Source organism: Squalius cephalus (genome assembly GCF_949319135.1).
Source record: "Squalius cephalus genome assembly, chromosome: 11".
NCBI classification, from domain to species: domain Eukaryota; kingdom Metazoa; phylum Chordata; class Actinopteri; order Cypriniformes; family Leuciscidae; genus Squalius; species Squalius cephalus.
The window spans coordinates 9,840,594-9,865,846 of NC_137132.1; the positions used below are offsets into that span (position 1 = coordinate 9,840,594).

The window sequence follows — 25,253 nt, forward strand, 5'->3', positions numbered from 1 at the left end:
GAAGATTGCAACATAACATCACAAGCAACACAATTCATTAAATGATTAGAAATATGCATTTCAGTACTGGAGTATAGCAACCATATAGCAGAACAAAATGACCACCACCTTGTTTTCAGATAACAAACACATTTTCATATGAAAAATTATATTCTGCAAGCATGACAGTACAGGGTAAATATAGGGTTAGCAAGTCTCTGCAAAGATGTACAGCTTAGGCCTCATACTAAAAACTGCTCAGCTGCCTTTAGAGCTCTGTGTCCTCAAAAATATAGACAGATTGTGTACGCCATAAAAGCCTTTATAATGTTCAGAGACACTTTTTGAATATTATCGGAATGTTCTGCCCAATTATTCCATCAAACAAGGAAAAGCACCCTGCTGTTTTTTAACAACATAATTAAAACTGAGAAAGCGATTTCACTCCAGAAAACCTGAACCTGACTCTTAAACCTGAGAAGTACTACATTTAGGCTCTGCTTATTGCCGCTTGCAGCTATATGCCTAATTTATGTCCGCAGGTTTCACCCTCCCGCACATGTCCTGACATGTCTCTTTATGAACGCACTCAAACGCCAGAACAGGCTGACTGACCTGGTCCTAATCTTGTACTACTAACAGGTTTGTCCAAGGTCACAAACATGGAGAACTCGTAGTCTAAACAATGAAAGTGTTATGGTGTTACGGCTTAGTACGAGTATGGCAGAGCCTTCTGACCATGAAGCATTGGGGGTCTGAAAAAAGCACCCCCTTTTTCTGCCTCTTTCATTCAAAGTTTAGACAATATTAGGAAAACATCCGTGCTCCATACGGCAGGCTCTCCCTCCTCCCTTTAATCTCTGAGCGAGAAAGACCTTTCAGAAAACATACTGGGGAATCTGTCATGAGAGAACAAAGGCAGGGAGGAAATCATAGATAGTGGCAGAGGGATCTGTAATTTATCACCTGTGGGCCCTGGGCGGTCTGGCATGACAAGGGCTTTGAAGACGTGTGCACCGGGCCCCTCGAGTGTGCATGAAGGAATGTGTGGACAGAAGAGAACAGAAGATGACAGTCGCTTGTGCTTCAAAAAGAATGTTATCAGTAAAGCCAAAGACTTGCAACCTACACTTTTATGAAGTTTTCATCAGAGGAAACTCTTAAAGGAGAACTCCGGTCAATTTTAACATTGAGCTCATTTTTTTGTACATTTGGAGTGCTGTCAATACAGAGAACAACGACAAAAATCGGTGTTGCCTACACCGTGTTATCCTCTTTTTAAAATGTGCACCCTGTTGACTTCAATGGGGCAAGTTTTAAACCTGCTTTTAGCCTCTTAACATCCTTGATGTGTCATTACAAGTGCACAGGTCATGTGAGTGATTCCTTCGGAGTGAACGCGGGTGAATCTGACTGCAGTAGATGTGAAAGATATGAATAAAAATGATGTTTATTCAGCCAGCGCACATACCTGTATTTACATCCTGTTTTCGGTCGAAGTCCATAGTAATCGATTGTCGAGTTCACGCGCATTGGTTTAGTACCTATGATCACGCGCGTGAACTCGACAATTGATATGGACTTCGACCGAAAACAGGATGTAAATACAGGTAGGCTATGTGCGCTGGCTGAATAAACATCATTTTTATTCATATCTTTCACATCTACTGCAGTCAGATTGACCCGCGTTCACTCCGAAGGAATCACTCACATGACCTGTGCACTTGTAATGACACATCAAGGATGTTAAGAGGCTAAAAGCAGGTTTAAAACTTGCCCCATTGAAGTCAACAGGGTGCACATTTTAAAAAGAGGATAACACGGTGTAGGCAACACCGATTTTTGTCGTTGTTCTCTGTATTGACAGCACTCCAAATGTACAAAAAAATGAGCTCAATGTTAAAATTGACCGGAGTTCTCCTTTAATACAAAAGTGACACAAGCTTATCCTTGCTTGACTTATGCAATCTATCTTATATGCATAAATTAAAGTATATACACCGCCCAGCCAAAAAAATAATAAAGTCGCAGTTTGGATTTAAATAGGCAAATGCTTAAGAGTCTATGATTGCAGTTATTGTTATGTTTCTAGCATGTTATAACATCACAACATTTATTTCCATCAAGAGGTGCATCGATTTTTGGTCAAGCTCTTTGGTATTGACAATGCAAGAGTCCAGCACTCTGTAAAGTCTCCTCCAGCACATCCCAAAGACTTTCAATGAATTTAAGGTCTGGACTCAGAGGTGCTAATTCATGTGTGAAAATGATTCTTCATGCTCCTCACAACCATTCTTTCACAGTTTGAGCCTGATGAATCTTGACATTGTCATGCTGGAATTTGGTCATGATGTGTCTTCCTACATGGTTGTTTAAGAAATGAAAAGCTACACACTCCATCAATTAGGGTTAGAAGAACTGTTGCCAAACATATAACATGCTAGAAACATAATAATCACTGCAATAATGATCCAATCATAGACTCTTAAGCATTTGCCTATATTTAAATCCAAACATTGACTTATTTTTGGTCAGCCAGTGTGTTTTAAGCACCATTTAAAAAAAAATATTCACCATTTATAATAACATTTTAGCTTTTGTGCAGTTCCATTAAACAGTCTGGTGGTGTGATAAATGAGTTTTTCCACATGTATACATTTACAACTATATGCCAACTTATCATACTAACCCAAAACCTAACCTAACAGTCTACAGTCTACTAGAGAGTTAGTTTCTTATAGTTAGTAGAATGTCTAAAGTGGACCATCGAAATAAAGTGAAACCCAATGTTTAACATAGCTTTGGATAAAGTAAGCAATAGCAAGCCACACTACACACAATGCTAGCTCAAACAACCATAGCATAGCCTACTTCTGACTGGAGTTTGACTGCCACCGTGTGTTAATACTATGAACTCTATTTAGGGTATATTTTGACTAGTAGAATCATTACGTTTTCAGATACTTAGCAATAAGAATATATAGGCTATACTTTTGTGTATAATTTACCACCTGGTTATTGCTCTGTTGCGGGTAAGCAGACATGATTTTGCGGGACTCGTGAGAGAGCGAGTAAACTTATTATTAAATTATGTAAATATATTGATTAGATTAAAGCCTTTTTGTTGTATGATCACATACTTTAACAAGCCAAAAAGCTTTAGCTATGTTAATTGCCGTTGTTCAGGGCACTCAACTTGTCCAGGTTCGAGTAACGTTAGGCTACACTAACTTACTATGACACCTACAATTTTAAATAATAGGCTATTTCCATTATAAAACTGAGTGCTTAACTAAAACGCTTCTTAACTCCGTATTTAACAATTAATTGAATATTTATTTATTTTGGTCATGTGGTGAAACATGACAGGTTACCTTATGTAGCTCCGCCCCTTTTCAGCGCTGCGCTCATTGTCTTTTGACTTCCGGTCTGTATTTTCACAGCGTTTTGCGTGTTTATTAATGAACGGCTCGTTTTAAAATCTTCCCGGTCGATTTACATTTGTTTAGTCATCTGCTTTAAACATTACAGTCCTCATGATAACTTTCGTTAACTTTACATTAAGTAAATCCACTTAAAAAGCTAATTACTCCTGGACAGAAATGCCATATAAATATACAGAGCGACCGCAAAACGGAAGTTAAAAGACAATTTTCCAAAGATGGCGGCGCCCTTGTTTCTCTGGCGCATAAGGTCTATATGACAAGTTCGCGTCATGACATCACGTCAGTGTCGCGAGCACGTTGTGCACGCGCAGGTTTGTGTGTTGTTAAACAGGAAACGGTGAGAGGCGTTAGCATTTAGCCTGTTGGCTACCACCCATACACACAGAAACTAAAACACAGCAAAGCATTTATCTGAAGAAGGGAATAAAGAGTATCGTCTGCCCGGTTTATTGGTTTTATCGGTGGGACCGACATGTCAGAGACGTACGGTAATGACAGTTCAATTGTGTTGTTGTTGTTGTTGTTGTTAGTGCTTAGAGCTAACGAGTGCTGGCCCGTGCATGTGTGTATGTGTGTGTGTGTGTGTGTGTGTGTTATCAACATCATCATAAAGGATATGGTTTCTGACTCCAATTTTACGCCAATATTCACTGGTACGTAGTATTATCATAGTAAGTTATAACCTTAGACTCGCAACTGTAGTTCTGGCGTGGTCAGGCTGTGTGTAAATATGTGTTTATTAGTAAATGTACACACTGTCAGATGGGCCTGTCAGATCAGCAGGGTGATAGTGATGTCTAAAATAGTGTGTGTGTGTGTAAAAACTGACAAACTGATTGGATAATTGTTGATAATCCCAACAAAACAACATACACATTGCAGTATAGCTATACTTAAAAGTTCTGTAAGCTATTTTTTGGGGGGAAAACCACACAATACTACTTAAATAACATCCTTACTACCTGACAGATATTCTAGAGAAAAAACACCTGTGTTTGACTGTCTTGGTCCCTGTAAACACCAGTAAGGGTGTGGCACGTCTGATTTTAATGAATTATATCTACATATTTGGTTGATCCTGGAAAAACATTCCTGTCCGAAAATTTAAACAACCATATCCCAACCCTACTCATAAGTTATCCCTAAAATCATAGGGAAATGATAGGTGAATAACACTGATGTAGAAGTACCTAACCCTTGTTGTAAGCCTAAACTTGACATAAACTGTAAGCTTGTCCCTCACTTTATAGATTTTATATTTCATATACAGATATCCTAAGGAGGTCAGATAGGTTTTTGAATAGTGTGTGGTGGAGTGGCTGACTTTGCCTGGTGGAAGTGAGCAAAATGGCTGAAATCTCTTACAGCAGCTTTAATAGAAACTTGACATCTGTGGTTTAAGGATAGTTTCAATCTGTGCTGACTTCCTTTATCAACATCATGCGTCATTGCTCTGCATGAACTGTGTTTAGTCCTGTTTCATTTTTACACACTGATAGAACGTCGCGTATTCGTACAAGCACCACTTGCTGTGGTTAGCATTGATCCGTTGAAAATGGGAATGTTTACTACAGTAGATGTATTTGTCTTCTTTAAATCCTAGAGTGTCACTCCACTAATGCTGATTATTTGATTTATACAAATGTTTTGCTTGTATACCTTCTTAATACACATGCATGCTCTTCTTCTTAGGGGATAGTTCACCCAAAAATGGGTCATCATTTATTTACTCAGCCTCATGTTTTTCCAAACCTGTATGATTTTCGTGCTTCTGTGAAAAGAAGATATTTTGAAAAATGTTTTGGTGTTTTTTTTGTCCATACAGTATAAGTCAATGTAACCAAAATTATTTGGTACCAACATTCTTCAAAATATCATCTTTTAGGCTATGTCCTACAGACGAATGTAAGTCATAGAGGTTTGAAATGACATGAGGGTGTGTAAATTATGACATAATTTTAAATTTTTTGAGTGAACTATCCCTTTAATGATTTATCAGTGCATGTTCTTCCAAAGAAAACACGTTTTTATCTTCATAATCAATAGGAAGGCCTAATATCTTTTTCCATTTCTAAAAACCTAAAAGCCATCAAGCTTGTTGCACCACCTGTCACATAATGACCACTTTTTACGAACCAGTCGATGGATAAAATCAAGTGTCGCCCTTTTATTTTTTCCACCATTGAATACTTTCACTTAGAAATGCATAACACAAGTAAAATGTTTTGCGAAAGCAGTTTCCCGTTGACTTTTCAGTGCCCTAAAGTCTGTTTTGAATAGCATAGTGTACTTTCTTTTATCTACAGTATAGGCCTATATTATGCAAATATTCTGTACAGATGAAATGATAGCAGTATGACATAGTACTACATTTGCCACAATGTACAGTGTACAATGGAGCATACTGCAATGAATACTTTATCCCAGAATGCAGTGTGTTCCACTTGATTTTCCATTTCCAGTGTAATGAATACACCAGAAGACTTTTAATATCTCTTTCTCAACATGAAGATCGGACATTATTGTGTATACCATGCGGTATACAATAAGAGGTACATTTATACTTTATTGCGAATGTAGCCATAAAGCATGTGTGGCTCCTTTAAATCATTAGTTGAATCAGAGATGTCTTTTATCTGATAATCGACTGATGTTTTTGTGCTGTAGATCATAAAATATTCATGTAGTTTAATGTGGATAGTAGTTTTATGTTGCAGAAATCTCCCCCTCACTCACATCTCTCCTTTCTCTCCTCCAACCCCCCATCAGTCCCCTGTGAAACCGAGTCTGCTTCATTGTACTTGGCCTACAAATCACTTTTCCATGCCAATAAAGGAGGAGCATCTTGCCCTGGCACTGTAATTGCTCTTCTGTGGCATATTGATATCCTTAGCCAATCTCCAGGGCCACACTTAATGACAATCCATTGCTCGCTCAGGAGACAATATGCAGAGATCTCTACTAGAATACTAGTGACTTCACTGTAGCATTTGGCATCAGACCTAGTATGACTGTAACAGATCAAGGCCCAAAAGCACTGAAATGATCTCTTATATTTCATAGAATATTGACGTATTTGCCTATCATTGTTTTTAGATAGCATCTGACACGGTGTGTGTTACGCAACAACAACAAAAAACATGCAAAAAAAGTAGTGTGCTACTCCCTGTATTTAAGAAAAAATAACATCGTAATAATTTTACTGATATAATTTATTTTACTAATGTTAATTTATTTTTGCCCAACCATCAAAACCACAAGGCGTCCTTAAAGCTTCTCTTTTGTTTCTCATGATAAGTATGGAAAGATGGTTGTGTTCCCAAATGTGCATTCAACCGACGGATGAGCTGCTTGTGTTTTAAGAACACCGTACCGTGAATATATTAATTAAATTGCAGCCATATCATGATTTCGGTTTATGCAGCCCTACATACATTGTGGAGTATGATGTTTCATTATTTCAACAAACTCTCTTACAGGAAGTGAAATGAGTCATTTGTTAACCAGATTATCTTCTTTGGCGTTGTTTGCCTTGTTGCTGTACCTTTGGCCTGGATTTCATACTAGTGCAGTTCTGCATCTAAATTGGCTATTCATATTTTTATTGGTAAATTTGGACCTGCTAATCAGTCCTCTTTAATATTTGACATCACTTTTCAAAACCCTTTCACTTCCCTTAAAGTTCATTAAAGGGAACTGATACATCTTGCACATGATGCCCTAGTAATTTCATCTTAAACATTCAAAAGTGTCAAAAATCTGATGTTTATTTTTTATTTTTAAGGTGCTACTGCTAGTATCTATACAGACCGGCTGTGAACATTTCGCCAATTGCTTTTCCATGAAGACAAGCTCAAGGTCATGTTGTCAGAGTACACACACTCGCACCAGAAATAGCACCCATTAGCTGACTGTCTGAGTCTGGAGTCCAGGCCACTTCATTTAATATGATTTATTATGCGTAGTGATTGCAGGAGTCATTTATCCATTCAAGGTCCTTGCATGTTTTACCCTTTTCCATTATGACCGAATATTCATTATAGATCTGTTCCAAAAACCTTGCTGTCCTAGTATCTTAACAGAATTTTAAGGCACCGGCTACGTTTACATGCAACCAAATAATCTGTTAGTAATCAAATTGACGGCTCAATCCGTCAAAATTTTGATCGGATTGAAAGGGTTGGTTTATTCCTTTTCTAATCCGATCAAGAGAACATGTAAACACTTGATCGGATTGAAAACCGACACTGAAAGGACTGCGCATGTGCAGTGACATAGAAATAGCGTCATGACGCACTGAACGAGCTGTTCTTCCTGTTTAATAAAGTGTTATAAACGAGTGTCTCATCATCCTAAAATTCTCCTTTCACTGCGTCTGTGAAGTGGAGCAGGACAACGTCCCACCAGTCCTTGATCCGGATTCTCATCCACAGACGTCTGGTGGTTCTGGCCATTTGTACTGCATGATAAATATGAGCAGAACGGCACAACGGTTTATATGCTCATTGTCTCCAAATTATGAGCAGAAATGGATAAATATTAAGTCTGCTGTTCAAAGCGAATAAAGAACCAATGTAGGAGAATAGTTATTATGCGCAAACAGCAGGAAACTCTGTATATTCGTCCAGTGTGCGCATGTCAAAAAATATATTCCGATTTGAAGCTTGTGTTTTGATCAGGAGATTCAATGCTTTCAGAAGATAACAAATTTTGCTGGAGGATAAATTATCCAAGAAATTATTGCGATAAACGATAATATTGTCGTTCTGAGACCATTTTCATCTAATATAATGATAATGGCATAATAATGCAGGTACACCTTTTCAAAGATCTATAAACTTTTATTTCTAAAGAATATTAAACATTGAAACCGGAAAACATTTTAAATATCCACAAAAAATGAACAAAACAACCAAAAACAATAAAAGCAATGGACTCTCAGTATCTGTTAACAAAAAAAAATCACTTTAATAAATACCAAAAACAATAAATAAAATGAATGTAAACAAAATTGCACTTCAAAAAATATTAAACATTAGGCTCAGACATAAATAGTGATACATTCCATAACAGGCAAAACTGCCAGTTAGGACCTTTGTAAACAAATAAAAAAAGCCTCAACAGGCCATATCACACCATTTTGCACTGTCCTCCTGTTACTTTGTCGACTAACGCCCGAGTGATTGTGTACTGTCGGGAAGACGGAGTTATTGTGTGTATATGCTACACACTGAAAATACTTGGTTAGGGTTAGGGGTGAGGAGTGCATGCGTATTACACGCCATAAAGTGCGTATCATATGCACGCACAAACTATTTTTGCCATATAAATGGCACGAGAAATAACATTCGAGGTATAGATAAGCATTTTCATGAGATCGGGCTCGCTGTCGCGTTTGGCTTTGAAACCAATTCCATCTTTTTCTTTTTTTTCCCTCCAACTCACAACTAGCGTCTTCTCTCTCTCCCGGCAGTCGCCGCAAGCAGTCCCGCCGGCGCTTTCCCATACAAAGACCATGTGACTGACAAGCGCCGCGGCGCCGCCTCCCCACTCAAAGACCATGCAACTGACAAGAGGGTTCACTCCTCCTTATACGCTAAGGAACCGAGAGTGGTCATCCAGTCTCTTTGGTAGAGAGAGAGAGAGACGAGGAAAACAAACAAGCATGCAAATGGAATTATCGCGGCCGGAAAAATTATCGAGCTCATTTTTTTTTATCGTGCGATTTAATTGATTTATTGACTATCGCGACAGGCCTAAATATCATATAATAAATATAATATCATATAATAAATATAATAAGTGATTCCAATGAAAACATGGATTGCCAAAACATTTTGTCAATGGCAGGGAAACAGTTAAATGTACTTTTTAAAAAGGGGCTATTTTGCTTCAGATTTGTGTGCTGTGTATTTTTAATGTATATGTGTTGCATGCAGAGTTTTGTTGACTGTAGACATCTTATGTAGAAATCAATTTTCTATTGTGATGCTGCCTTTGTCGACAGCTCTGACATGCTTGCGAGAATATCATCAGTGAGAATATTCATGCTGTTCAGTTATGATTCATAGACATTTCCATACATCCTCCTCCTGTTACACTGAATCCCCCTCTGAAACCCTCCTCTGTTCCAGCTGTTATGCTGTGTGCATGTCATACCCACACATGCAAATAGCTCTTTCTGTGTCCTCTTCCATCACAAAGAGCTTTTAGGACTGTTCCTGTCTCACACTGATCAGCTGCTGAACCCTGCGGCCGGGGTCGTGACCCACTCTGACCTCGCTGAACTTCTGCACCACACACACCCTCGCCGCACATTCTCTCCATTCATTTTAACCATTCAAAAAATCTATTCAGATTTGGGGACCTCTCTGATCGGTGGATCTCACATTGGGTCCCGATGGGTCGTAACAAACAATTCTACCATTATTTAGCACTGCAACATATCCTGACACAAAAGCTTGTGCTTTCAGTTTTTTTGCACGATGATAAATTGTAAGTAATTAACTCTGAAATCATCAGACCATCAGCGAGAGAGCGACTCGCAACACTCATGGAAAGAATGTGTTTTTTTGTTGTTGTGGTAATTGCAGTCCATGTGTTTCTCTTCTAAACAAATCGGTGACTATGCCTATTGTTATCATGTCATTGTGTCTTCAGTAAGGATTTGCATGCATTTCTTTGCAATTTAGTTGACACTATTGACATTGTATTGAATTGATGAATAGCATATAAAAGCCTATTATGTTATGTTGGATGAGAATGATATTAGATATAAAGTGATCGTGTAGGAGAAGTGGTCAACCAGTATGTTGTTCAATGGCCGATGTCAATATCTAGAGAGCGTTGTCCGGGTGGCATGGTGGCTCAGTGGGTAGCTCACTGTCACCTGGTCCCCAGTTCGAGACTAGCCTGGCTCCGCCCTCCTACGTACTTCCACTCAATTTTCATTTTTCTTCAGTACCCCGTCTGGATTTGCGGTATAATCTTGGGTTTTCTCCAGCCAATTTTTTGGCGGTCCAATCAGCGAACAGAGGGAGTGGCTGAGAACGATGACGTTGATGTCGTGCGCTAGTTTGAGTTGTAGGGTTGCGTCACGACCAAACGTTAACGATTGGTTATGGCAGATCCAGAGTGGCTCTGGGCAGATCCAATAGTTTTAAACTTCAACAGAGTACAAGGAAGTTAACGCTTTTCAATGGAGAGTGACCAGACTCTCTGTACAAATGAAATGTATAAGAGTCTGGTTGGACCAGGCTAGTTCAAGTCTTTTCTGTGTGGAGTTTGAATGTCCCTGTCAGCGTGGGTTTCCTCCGGGTGCGACATGCAGGTTTGGTGGATTGCCAAATTGCCGTAGGTGTGTGTGTGTGTGTGTGTGTGTGAGTGTAAGTGCCAAATGCGAGTGTGAGGCATAAAACCTGTGGCAAATCCAGTGTTTGTGTGTGCGGATAATTCCAATGAAGCAGACCCTGCAAATGAGCGGGACTAACGCTAGGAAATATATTGTTGTCAGTGTCCAATATAATTGCATTATATCTCATATAGGCTAATTATAAATTATTTATGAGGTCAACTGATGTGTGTTTTTTATAGTCAATGCCAATCCAATTTCTAGAGATCACGGTGGGGATCAATACATCTGCAAAAATGACTCATTGGCCAATATTTGGCCTTTTTAAAATGCATGTTTGACATGAGAGCACATTGCCATATTGAGAGTGAATTTGTTTAAAATGCTAATGTTTTAGGCTAAATCTTGCTTTCTAAACTTAAGATGGATGCAGGTAATCTCAAGCTAGCCAAATATTGGTCTAAAAATACACTACCGATGAACATTACATTTCAAGATGGGTTTAATTGTTTGAAGAATACACGACTCAATTGGACGGACATAAGAATTAAGGACATCAGGATGGCCCAGCGCTCTGACAACATCCAAAACAGCCTTTTAAACATGTTCTCAGTGCAACACATCAGTGATATTGATTCTCTTTCTTTTTCTCTCCCTCTTGGTTTCAGATTTTCTGTTTAAGTTCCTGGTGATTGGCAGCGCTGGGACTGGGAAATCATGCCTCCTTCACCAGTTCATAGAGAACAAGTGTAAGCCCATATTAATGTCTCCCTCTCACAAAGACTTGAATTAAAACATGACCTTTAATTCGCAAAGCATTCAGCAGAGAGAAAAGGGGGCCTTGAATGTTAATTCTTTGGAAACCAGAGTAGCTTGACACGCATTTGAAATGTGGACATGTTAAGCAATGAATTAAAATCATGTCAGTAAGCTTAAAATATCCAATGCCAATCTTAATTTACAGAGTAAATGAAAAAAATAGGCTGGAAATGGTGTCTTTGACATTGAACGAATTATGAATGACACTGCCTTTAAGTTGTTTTCCAAGACAGAAACAGAATGTGTTATAATATGAAAATGAAATATGCATTGACTTTTGGAAGTCTACAGGGATTGTCATCAATCAAATCAAATTTTACTTGATATTTTAAAGTAAATCTAATTTTGCAATGAAAACACTCGACGTTTCAGAGCTCAAATCTTTTCATTATTTATCAGTTTTTGTCGATTTTGGATGTTTATTTGTGCATTAATTTATTCTAATGCAACTTTACCCAATCACAAAGTGCATGGAAGAAAATAAACAGAGCAACAATGAAGAGGGATCTAGCAACACTTGTGGTGATGGGAACTTTTGGATCCCTCTTCATTGTTGCTCAATTTATTAAATCCACAAATTAAATTAGAATAATAAGACACAATCAGGCTGTTATCAATCAGATGAAATCAGTATCAACAAAATCCATCTTAGTGCTGCATCTGCAGTGGCATTTAGTTATATTTACAGATTGTTAAATGTAGCTCAGAAGTGGCATGAATGCATTTACACTACAGTTGCATAATGTTATGACTCATGAGATTGTTTTAAATATATATTTGTGTGATAACTATATGATATGATCTTGCAGCCAATTGCAGTATGAAGCGTAACAATTCCGGGGTTTAGATGCATTTTGGGAGTTGTAGTTTTTATTTTGATTGTATCATTTCATCAATTCATGAGCTTCGATGGAGTCATCGATGCACGCAAGTAGGGATGCACCGCTATGAAAATTTTGGCCGATATCGATAACCGATATTTCTTTATATTTGCAAGTCGATAACCGATGTATTGGCTGATAAATCTAAATCCAAATTTATATAATTTGAGAGCCTGATTACAAAAACAAAAGTCTCACCATTAAATGTCCCAAGCACACAATTATATTGTTCTCATTATAATTTTGTGTAGCCTATATGACAGACTTGTGCATCACATTGCACTTAACTGTATTTTCCCATTTGAAGTGATTCTAATCATATTTCAAGCAATTCAAAACCATCATGGTGAGCAGTGCGCATCTGAAGTGTCTCAGCTGAAGGAAATAATACATTATTTATCGGCTTTAATATATTTGCCAAATAATGATTACGATAACAATAAAAATGAACATATACCGCAGTAATTTCAGTCGTAAATGCCACTGAATTGGTCGCACTGTAGAGCCCTGTCATTCTAAACACCAAAAAAATACACCAGTGAGATTTTATTTTTATGACATAATTTTAGTCTAATTATATTAGTACAGCTCATTTCAGCATGGATTGTTTTGTTAACAAAATGTAAAACAGGATTCTTTTCAAAGAGGCTGTTAATGAAGGATGGGGGCGCTTAAACTATATTTGATCTGACAGCAGAGCAAACCCACAGCCCGTGAGTAAGAGCAGGAAAGTGCTCCATCTTATTGCACATGCAAGGAGGGCATTGACTTCAAAGTCTTAAAGGCACGGCAGAAAACAGTGCACTTCTCTCAGAGAAGATGTCATGAAAATTTTAATTCTGGCACAAAAAAAGGCATCAAAGTCAAACTGTATGAAATGACCTTTTTAAGCAGTCCGTCAGATCTGCTTCTTACTGAGCATCTTCTGTCACAGTCAAACAGGACTCTAACCACACCATTGGCGTTGAGTTTGGCTCCAGGGTTGTCAACGTTGGCGGAAAAACGGTCAAACTGCAGATCTGGGACACGGCTGGGCAGGAGCGCTTCAGGTACTTGCCTGTGATTGGTTTGTTAGGATATCCATATTGCTGTATGCTGACTCTGATTGGTGGAAGTCATTCACTGCTTGTGTCTTACAGGTCAGTGACCCGCAGTTACTACCGTGGTGCAGCAGGGGCTCTTCTCGTATATGACATCACAAGGTAAGGCCGTCGAAACAGGGTCACCCGACCGCCAAGACACATTTTGTAATGGAATGAAATGAATATTTTTTGCTATAGGAAATGAACTATGAGGATTTCTGCGATGCAGAATCAAAGAATCCAGTCATACAAATGGAATTTACTGTATAAGATGGAATATCACAGAATTTTGGGAGAATAAATCACAAGTAGGGCTGTACACTTATTCAAATCGCAACATGTAATATGTCTGTGAATATTAAGTCTGCATGTTAAGTCTCAGTGTGAATGAATGGTGTGGTTCTTATTTCACATACTCAAGCACACGTGATGCTTGTGATGTTTTCTTGACTTGATTTGAGAATTTGATTTGTTTCATTTGAGAAAAACTGTTGTCATATCATCTACACACAGAAACTCAAAATATAAGACAGAAATATAGTACTAATATATAATATTAAAGTATTAATACTGGTACTAAAATGATTAACTAATCACACATTTTATTTCCATGTTTTAAATTGAACAATAAACCTCTGTTATGCAGCACTTTGATTGCTGAAAAAATAAAAGGTGTTGTTACATTTTCATTTGATTATATAATATTTTAAGATTAAATAAATTGTTAATGTGTTATGCCTTCATTTGATTACCACAATTTTTAACAAATTTGTATTAAATCATCAATCCAGAAAAAAGAAAACAACACAGAATTTCTTGGGGGAAAAAAGTATAGGGACGTAATTTAATCAATTAAGCTTTTAAAGTTTTATGAATTCAATTGATTAGACTTGCTTTTTGACTATTTAAAATCAGTTAAACCATTGAAATGGAATCCAGAAAAGTAAAATGAAAAACACAAAATTTGGGGAAAATAAAGGGACATTTTTGTTTATTTAGGGCCCTAATTTTATTTTTGTTAAACTTTTAAAACACTGTTGTTGTTGTTTTTTGTCATGAACCATCTGATATATTCCGATTGTCAAATGAAAAAGTGAATGTGTTTTGTTTTTTTAACACCTTTTATAATGATCATGTTTAGTTGATTAATAATGAGCGATGGGCGGCGCCATGTTAGTTTGCGGATCTGTCAGATTCACAGCACGTAAATTCATCCACTTCTCCCGAAACACTTGAAAGTCAATGGCTGGTCAACTGGGAGAAGAATAGATTAAAATGTATATTTACCTATACATATCACAGTATCTGATATGAATTAAATGCAGCATCAAATTTTAATTGAAAGGATTATTATTGCCACTTACATAGAGATCAGTGTGTTTTTAACAAACTATTTTTTGCTGGTACATAGGTGTATTTAAATGTCCTAAAATAAACAAAAACATAAAAACGGCAAAAAAAATTATCCAGAAAAATTAAAATGCGGGCGAAAAAATAAAAGAATTTGGTTAAAAATAAAACAGATTTCTAAAAACAGAGGCAGATGGAGAGATTGACTATGGCGTTGAATTGGATCATCTCCAGGTTGCTATGCAGCTGTCATGGTAATAGAGACAAAGACAATGGAGTAATAATAAACACTGACAGCACTGTAATAAAATGTCATCTTCTGGCGAGTCAATTTAATGGAGTGTATGCGCAGTGAGAGAGAGATGAACACAGTGATGGATTGTGTGTTTGATGAGGGTCATCCTTCAGCACTGAACTGCCATCACTGCAGCTGCAGACCGGAGACACTTAAACTGCTTTACACTCAAACACATTTAACACGCTCTCTTTCGCCCGTCGCTGTGGCCACAGGTTAATGGTTGCCCTGGAGACCAGTGACTCAAACAACTAGATTCCCTGAAAGCGTGACGAACGCACAGTAAAGAAATCTGGAGGGCATTATGAGTCATGTATTGTCTCATCGTTTCTCAAAGCACTCAAGTCACAGGCATTGACTTCTGTGAAGCGGAGTTGAAGTACAGTGAAGTACGTTAAATCAATGTTCGCTGTTATTCACTCACAAAGGCAGTTTCTGTGGGACTGATTTTAAATGGTGGAAAGCAGGGCAAATATTGAATTAGTAACAGACCTGGCCATTCTCTCAAAGCCAACATACTTCCTGGTATGTGCTCAAATTATCTGTGCAGGATATAAATATTTGTGTTCATAATTGTTATTAAAATGTACCTCTGAAACCACTTTCCTTTTTATTGGACGTCACCTAAGCTGCACATGCTATTGGTTAATGTTCATCAATAGCTATTTATGCATTGTTTTAGGTTACTATTGTTGGTAATAGTTAATATCTGAAATGTTGCCAAAGGTTATCAGTGATTTAATGCCTGGTAATGTAATAAAGATTATGGCAAAAATAGCAAAAAATTATAAATTTGAAAGCAAAGCTCCACCATTTGGATACAATTTGTGCAGCCCCACAACAATCCACTGCAAACTTAAGCGTGTTCACGCCAAGTTGTAATTACCGTAGATTCCAACTTGTAAAAACTCAAATAACCGCTTTGTAAACTGGGAATTTTCAGAGAGCTCCAAATTGTACCAAGTGAACGTCACGTGTTGTTGGTAATTATGGCGTGAACGCAGTACAAGTTTAGATCTGACTACATTCTGATTTAAATTGCCCACTTTTTCACTATCCACCTGTTTTTATTTATTAAATCTGCCAACGCAGCGTCATTTTATCAAAGATTTAATAGAGCAGGCGAATCGTTATTATTTAGGAATAAGATTGTGTGGGTGTTTGAATTGAGATCGCGATCTTTCAATGATTAATCGTGCAGCTCTACTTTCAAGACTATAGATTTTGTGACTTGTGATATTTTTTATTGGTTGGCTATAACCAAAATATCATTATCTTTGTTGGAAATTAGCAGAATTTCCAACAGCGGTGCTGAATGACTCGAATGAAGTAACAAATAATTAACTAATAATAAATCATCCTACACTACTACAAGTAAATCAAACATTACCTGGATACAGTACACATTAACGGTATGCACTACCTATAGTAAGTACATGTAGTTGCTTAATATTACTCAGTACTTAAATATATAATTACACTGTAACAATGAAATTATATATTTAAGTACTGAGTAATATTAAGCAACTACATGTACTTACTATAGGGTTAGGGTAGGATTAGGGTTTGGTTGAGGGTTAGTTGCATGTAATTATGCATAATTTACAGTTATTACTATGGTAAATACATGTAACATATGTAACAAGGACACTGTGAAATAAAGTGTTTCCGAAAATCTCAATTGCTGAATTGTTGTATTGTCAAAAAAATTATTAAAAGTTAGATATATATAGTATATACTACTTTACATGCATACATACAGTATACTTACTTAAAGCTATACATATAGTATATAGCAGATTTCGTCTGTTTATATTGTTGCAGAAATATAACTCATTTATTGCCCAGCGCTTTATGTAATGTTGGATGTACAAGTATCTTCATACATACAGTATACTAGTGTAGGGCAATACAAACTATTTAGCATATCTTAACTGCCTGATTGCTTGTATCATCGCAAAATCTAAACTATATTATTGCTCCGCTCTAATCTGCTATAAGGCATGGAGATATTAAGACTTTCTACATTAACATTGATATCATGATTTTCTGTAAAGCTGCTTTGACAGTGCGTATCATCAAAAGCGCTACATGATTTTGACTTTGTCTTTATCTGTCTTCTAGTCGGGAGACCTACAATGCTCTGACTAACTGGCTGACGGACGCACGGACGCTGGCCAGCCCCAACATCGTCATCATCCTGTGCGGGAATAAGAAGGATCTGGATGCGGACCGCGAGGTCACCTTCCTCGAGGCGTCTCGTTTTGCCCAGGAGAACGGTTAGGGTACCACTTTTGTAACTAGGGTCTGAAAGTATTCATATTTCCTTGCCTGTTTGTGCCTCACAGTGTGACACAACATCAGTTTTCACTTGCTTCTGGCACGTGTCTGTCATGTATCTAGAGAGATTCTTTGTATTCATAATTGTCCAAACTGATGTGTGCCGTTGCAGAGAGTGCACTTCTCTTCCTCTCTGTTGGTGAGCGTGTTCAAACAGCAGGATTTTTATGAGCGGCTCATTTACAAGCCCTTATGTATTGGTCACAGGAGTGCCGTAGAGATGTCTAAAGACCATAAGTTGGTTCTTGCTGATGATGCTGTTTACAGTAATGAAACTGATGCTTAGCAAGCCTGATAACAGCTATCAAAATGGACCTTTACAACACTAAAGCTTTTGCCGCATGATCAGAGGGTTGATTTTGATGTTCATCTGACTGTGTCCTCCAACCCAGAGCTGATGTTTTTGGAGACGAGCGCTTTGACCGGGGAGAACGTAGAGGAAGCCTTTCTCAAATGTGCTCGCAACATCCTCAACAAGATTGAGTCAGGTAAGAGTTAAATCTGATATTCATTTACTGACGGACGCAGCCTAAATGCTTTTGTAAAGCTTTAGTAGTCATGGTGAAAGAAATAAAGTTTAACTCTGCAAAGCCTGACATATGAAATAATTATCAGTCATAATATAGATATTTTTTAAATTGCATGTGTGTGTGTGCACTGCAGTTGAAGTTGAAGCACTCTCTCCTTGAAATTCTTGGTAATCCAGTAAATGGTTCTTTCAGGTGCAATATTCTTTGCAGCAATTTCCTTGCATGTGAGCCATTTTGACACGAAGGGATGATGGCTACTCTTGCTAACACAACTCACTGATTGGAAGCTCTTCTTCACTCCTTTTATAGCAATCCGTCTGCGCTTATAATCAAATCAGAATAGCAATCAATCAGAATGATTTATATTTTATAGCAATCAATCAGAATGTTATTTCACATGACTAGTACTTGTTCACACGTTCCCATGTGCTGATGAAATGATTAGTGAAATGATGCCAGCTGGGCATTTTGTGCCAGGGCCAAAAACAGTGAAATTTGGGTTTTTGTGATAGTTTTTTCTCTTTTTTTTTTTTTTTTGGCCAATGAAGCTTTTTGCAATTATTTAAAAAGCATCCAATCACTTTGCACAATAATCAAGAAATGATGTGAATCAACAGCACAACAACTGAAGGAGTTTTATTCAGAGACCCAAACTAAGCAAAAATATATGCATTTTGGTGTAGTTGGTGATTATTTATATGACAAAAAAGTAAATTCTGATAGATTGTAATGTAAATCAATAGCTGGGTTTCAAAAAGTGAAAAGTGAATCTTTTTTAAAAATCTTAAAAGGCGAATTACGTGTGTTTCCATCATGTTATTGGAGCAGATGATTGTGGTTTTGGTAACCTAGTAACCAACAGTAAACAAAACACCATCAGCGGAAATCGCAGATTAGTCGCTTGAGTTTAATGATCGCTACGTTAGAAATTATTCGGCAAATGCGTTTCCATCTTTTATTATTGGCGTTATTGTTTTTTTTGTTTTTTTCCGTCAAAAATCACGTCAAGTGAGCGTAAACTTTTTTTTTTAAAGGGATTATCCCCCCCCCATATGTTGCATTGCAACATAATGCAATGCAATACAATAATGACTGAGAGATGAACAGATAAAAGTTCCTCAAAGGCCTAATGTATTATATTTGATCTATTTTAACATGATTACTCTAAAAAATGCAGTATGGATAATCAACCAAGTTGCTTCAGTGCTGTGAGTGTTTATCTTGAAATATTACTAACAATATAAAAGTTATTACATTTACTTCATATAAATCAGTAAAGATTTCACAGCAAAAAGACCTGAAGGTGGGCGGCTTCAGAATTATACAGGCCTTAAAAATAGTTTTAATGAATCAGATGACAGAAGGCATGTACAGGGTTCTCAAGTTTTATCAAAAGCTTGGAGTGAGATCACATGCGGTTAGGGGAGGAGCCCTAACGGAGCCCCGCCCCCGCCTGTCCCCGCCCCCCAATTTTACCCATTGTTCATAATTAACCATCACAAGTTGAAATTATAACAATTTGTAAATCTGATAAATGACAGAGCAATTCATCACATCAAATATACTATTTAATGTTATATTTCAAAATTACAAATATACAAAAAATTACAAAAATATAACAAATTGCTCCAAACAGTTTGGAAAAACAAATCTTTTGCATTTTGAATGTGTCTAGTCGAAATGGTATAATGATTTATTGTGTGGTGGGACATTGTGAACAAATGACATATTAGAGTATTAAGGTGTGTGTGTGTGTGTGTGTGTTTGTGTGTGTGTGTACACAAGAGTACATACTCCATCTTATGAAATGTGTTTTGTGTTGTAAGTGTTTGTTGCACATTTTATAAAAATATTACCCAGAGCACTCTGCTTTAATACATGTAGCCTTAATGTAACTAGAAAAACTATTAATACAGTATAATATATCATTTAAAATAAAATTCCTTCCTTCCCATACCCACTAACATCTCCCTTAGTTTCAGATAACGTAAGCAAGCCAAACTGAGCCAAAGCTTCTGGCCTGGTTGCAAAGTAGTTGTAGAGTTTTTGACTGCATCAATAATAATGTATACGATGGGCTATATATTAAATGTTCTAGCCTAAAAATGTTAGACGAGCTTTCTTCCAACTTACCTTCTCCATCACGACCATAGATCACGACATGTGTTCGCGCGTTGTTGTTGGTTACCTAGTAACGAACGTACGGTGGCCGAGAATGTTCCGTCAATTTCCGTGTGTTCGCGCATCTATGTTGCCTAGTAACGAACGCAATCTGGCCGAGATACGTGCTGGCGGCAGAAAACTTCACTTTGTGTGCCCGCGCCTCATATACAATGTTATATATAAAGCTTGCAGGACAACTTGGTTGACATTGCCTTTTCAGCGTGAGAAATACACGGTGTGGCGTGTGAGCGTGTGAACTGGTTGAATTGCGTGTGTCTCACGGCCAATGCGTGAGACTTGAGAACCCTGCATGTAGTTTTTATGGTCTTGTTTATAATTGGGAAGCCTTTGAAATGCGAGTATCAAATATGACACAGTAGGCTCTATAGGGTTAAATGTTGTGCTTGTGTCCGTACAGGCGAGTTGGACCCGGAGCGGATGGGTTCTGGGATCCAGTACGGTGACGCGTCCCTGCGGCAGCTCAGACAGCCCCGGGGCTCTGCCGCACAGACCAAGCAGCAGTGTAACTGTTAGGGGCCTGGACACCCTGACCGACACCTGTCATCAGACCATACACACACAACCTCCCCCCTCAGGTCAGTTCAGGGCTTCTGGGATTGTTCTCACATGCAGTAATCAAATGTACAGCAATGCACTTACAATGGAAGTCTATAGAGCAATACATTACACCAGGGTAAATGTTAAAATACACACTGGTAATGAATTATTCATTCAAGATTTAAACATTATACATGTTCATCAAGATCATACACCTTAGACAGCTGACTTACAGTTAAAAAGGACTATAATATAATAGAATATGACAAAAGTATAGATTATAATACTATGAACGTTACTACCGTTCAAATGTTTGGGATCAGAAAGAATTTTTTTTTTTAAACATTCTTTGAAAGTCTCTTTTTCTCACCAAGGTTGCATTTATTTAATAAAAAATACACTAAAAACCATTTTATTGGTAATTGACCATACATCATTAGAGCTTAAGTTCTGTTCAAATGTAATAATCGGTGTGGATTGTGCCGTTTTTAAACGTTGCTTGACTCCTCCTTTCAGCTCCGGGTGTCTCTGGGTCTGTACGCCCCCCACTCCCAAATGTGACCCTTCCACACCCAGACACATCTGGATCATTCATCTGCAACCTTTGACCTCTGACCTCAGAAAGCTGTTCACCTAGGACAGATCTCCCCGGCTGCCTAGCGAGGGCCACGGGCAGTAGAGGTGAATCCGACTGTGCGTGTGTGTGTGTGTGTGTGACTCCTGTGATTCTTACACACACACTTCCTTCTTGTGAAGTCAAACAGCCATCATCTAGACTTCACTAGACTGGGATAAACCAATCAACAACAGAAGTAACATCCCTAGGTCTTAAACTAGATATCGCTGAATCATTTTATACATTGTGACATATCAGACCTTTGTTGGATTGGTTCAATTGAATGTTCCCTTTTTGGTTTAGTTTCCATGTTCCCAAAAATGAAAAATGACCATATGATTGGTCCATGCATGCTAGTCATGTTAAAAAAATAATGAAGATTTCTATAATACTTAAGAGCCAAAAATTGGTCTTCTGTGAGAAATTAAAGCTCATAAAACCCTTTATGCACTCAGATATTTACCCTGTTGCATTGGCCATGCATTTAAAGAGCTTCTGAAAGCTCAAAGAAGGTGAAACATCTGTTCAGATCTTGTAATTCGCTCAACACTATCTGGCGCATATCAGATGTTTACCGCCACACCCCGCTCTGGCTTGGGTTGGAGGTCATCGTCTAACTTAACCTCACCCGTCATTTGCACGGGCCGCTAATGGCTAAATCGTTTATTGAAATGTAGGACTACGACTCAATCAGGGTTTCTCCAAAAAATGCGTACAAATATCAATCATTAAAATGAAAATTTTGGAGTCTGTATGGGTGAATCTCCCAAAGAACGTGTTTGTCGCATTTCACCCTGAAGCAAAAAGAAATCAATTAGATATTGTTTCCTAAGGTTACTTTAAGGACAATTAAGTTTTTTTTTTTTTTTTTTTTTTTTTTTTTGTGCGTGTCAATTAAGTTTCCTTACTATAATGTGAAAAAATATATTATTAAAATATAAAATAAATTATGCTGATTTTAAACCTGAAAAAAGATTTTTATGGCTGGATTATAGTAATGTGAATATGATTTTTAATGCTTAATTTTCAGATATAAATGTTACAGTGCATAAAAAACCAGAATCATAATAGCAACATCTAATTTCTTGTGATTTTTTTTCCCGAATGAAACCGCTCCCAGGCATTTCTTTGTGAGATTCAACCCTTTTACTGTTGCGTTAGAGTCGCGTAATAAGTGAAACAAGGTATATTATTAGAACGGAAGAATATTTCAGCAACATAATTCATCTTACACTCGTGTACATATTTTGGGTTCGCTGTTTGCTCTGGTTACCCATGACAGGGAGATCTAGAGGTGATGACCGGCACGGTGCCCCCGTTCCCTCAGTGACATCATCATTATGCACCACACACAGACCTGTTTTGATCTGTGTTTTAAGAACTGTCTATGTGATGTGTTTTCTTTTTCCCTCTGCAAGTGCACTTTTTTTGACTGTTTATATACTGTACCAATAGAATTGTAAAATTTATAGTAATTTAATGATATTAAATGAGAGAATATTGTTTGAGGAGTGATCATTCCTTACTAAAGAACAACTGAGACTAGTCCGACCCCATTTCAGCGGCGAGGAGTCATCAGCTGTGGACAAGAACATGCTTTTAGTTGTAAATGTGGAGTGGGTCATCATATCTCTTCTAGTACAAACACAGCCTTCACTGACTAACCACATGTTTGATCATGGCCGTCTCGCTCTCATAATTGTCCAAGCTCTTTAAAATGCACTTATTCTGTTACGTCCACTTTTACTGAAAGTTTTGTCTGATTTAAACCACTTATATTCAACAAAATTGACTCAAAGTAAAGATATATTCACAGATACAAGTTAAGAGTTGCAGAAATTTACTTCGATTCGGTTTGTAAAATGTGATAATCAACACGGAACATGGTATTTTGATGCTGTCCATTGAGTTCAATTTATTTAACCTGGAATATTCATTTTAATATGGCGCCGATATTAGGGAGTCCCAAACTGTTCCCTTGAAAATTTGCATGCTTTGTAATAGTATGGTCCCATTGAAATGTAGTACATGGTGTTAAGAAGAGGCGATCACAATTACTCTGTGAAATTTCGCGGGCGTTTCGCGTAGGGGTGAAAAAGTTCCTCGCGCAGATTTCGCTCGTGTTCAAGCTTGATGCATTGACTAACAGAAACCAAGCGACTTCTGTGTGAGCTGTGCTTCAAAAGTCGCTACGCTGTTCAAAATCTTGCAACGTTTTCAAATCGATCACGTACATTTTTAACTGCAAAATTTTGCTAAAGTGACTGTACCTTTAAGCAACTCTCTGTTGGTCTTTTTTTTTTTTTTTACCAAATATTGAACGATCAAAATCTGCGCGGTATGGAAGCTTGTTTCCGCCACTGAATCAAAAATAAAAAAGGTAATTGCGACTTTTTATCTCACGACTTTGACTCCTCACATTTGTATTTACATCTCGCAATTTCGGCTTTTTTCCTCAGATTTTCGTGATATAAACTTGCAATCGCGAGTTATATAGTCAAAATTGCGAGATATAAACGTGCAATTCTGATTTTTTTTTTTATTATGTTTTTAAAAAAAATGCAAGGAAAAGTGTCAGAATTGTGAGATGAAAAATTTGTCGGAATTATCTTTTAAATTGTTTCTTGGCGGAAAGCTTTCATAGCGTGGCAAACGTTTTCATCCTCACACAAAATTCCAGACTGTGCAAATTCCTATTGAAATGACTGAATTTTGCCAGAGAAAATTTGCCAAGCATATGCATATGCGTTAAGGTGTGGTCATGTTTACTAATGTTCAGCAAATTTTTGCAAGCAAAATCCAGTCATTTCAATAAGAATCTACGTGAATTTGTTTTGTCAGGGCTAAAGATTTCCCCATGCAGATTTGACAATGGGTTCAAGTCGATCATGTGAATTCGGCGTGAAAGTGACTTGGTGTAAAACTATTGACAAAATACCTTTTTTTTTTTGCCCACAAAATTTCACTAATGTTACTCACATTTAGAACAACTTCACTGTCTGAGCCAGATATTCGATGGCTTATGTATTGAAATTTGGTTTCATTTCGTAACCAAATCATTATGGAGTGCATTTGAAGAGTAGCTCAAAGTACTGCATATAACCAGTTGTTGCTTAATAACTAGTGTAATTTGTTAATTCATAAATACTGTATATCTGGATCATGTATGCTGTAAATAAGATTTAATTTGTCTATCGGAGTGTTTGGGGGGAGGGGTGCTTGTTGGTTTTAAAGATTAAGATTATAATTAAAGTTAGCTTGTTTTTTTATGTTGTGTGAGTTTTTTCTATTGTCTCTGTTTTGTGTGGGAGTGTGTGACAAAGAGCAAGTTGTTAGTTCAAATTATCTCTATTTTTAAGGTGACAGATGCATAAAAAGTGACATTCAAAGGGAAATAAAATACTTCCAATCTGATCTTGTAAGAAAATGTAATCATTTTATGAGGTGATTTCGACCTAACAGTCAGTAACTTGTAAAATCGTACAAATACATATGAATTTACCACCAATACAAATTATAAATTGCCATAAGAGTGCACTCTTAAAAGAAAAGGTTATATTTAGACATAAGGGTTATTTCAGGTGCTTTATACTTTTAGGGATTCCCATCATGGGAACATTTTATGGACTTAGTTTTCAATTTAATTTTAATTCATTTTTATATTTCATTTTAATAATTTTTTTATGAATTAAGCAGCTTGTACAAAATACTTTATCACTAAAGTAAAATCTGAAATAACCCATTCAACTTTATGCAATCATTTAAAACATTTCTCTTCATAAAGAACCTTTTATGTGGAGAAATTGTACATTATTATTTGGTTACATTCTTGATTTATCTTGT

At 37.2% G+C, this 25,253-nt stretch overlaps 1 protein-coding gene across 1 annotated transcript; it reads left to right on the plus strand.

Annotated features, from left to right (window-relative positions):
- Positions 1–3,707: 3,707 nt before the first annotated feature.
- Positions 3,708–22,014, plus strand: rab4b (RAB4B, member RAS oncogene family). The gene is made up of 8 exons (XM_079887015.1): positions 3,708–3,913; positions 11,445–11,525; positions 13,411–13,525; positions 13,616–13,678; positions 17,328–17,482; positions 17,936–18,031; positions 20,655–20,832; positions 21,311–22,014. The coding sequence occupies exons 1-7, from the start codon at positions 3,898–3,900 to the stop codon at positions 20,768–20,770; spliced, it is 642 nt and encodes a 213-aa protein (XP_079743141.1). The 5' UTR covers positions 3,708–3,897; the 3' UTR covers positions 20,771–20,832; positions 21,311–22,014.
- The last annotated feature ends 3,239 nt before the right edge of the window (positions 22,015–25,253 follow it).

Coding starts and splice junctions, on each gene's coding strand:
- rab4b (XM_079887015.1), top strand. Junction 11,526..13,410: donor CCAGTTCATAGAGAACAAGT/GTAAGCCCATAT, acceptor CTTCTGTCACAG/TCAAACAGGACTCTAACCAC. Junction 17,483..17,935: donor TCGTTTTGCCCAGGAGAACG/GTTAGGGTACCA, acceptor CCTCCAACCCAG/AGCTGATGTTTTTGGAGACG.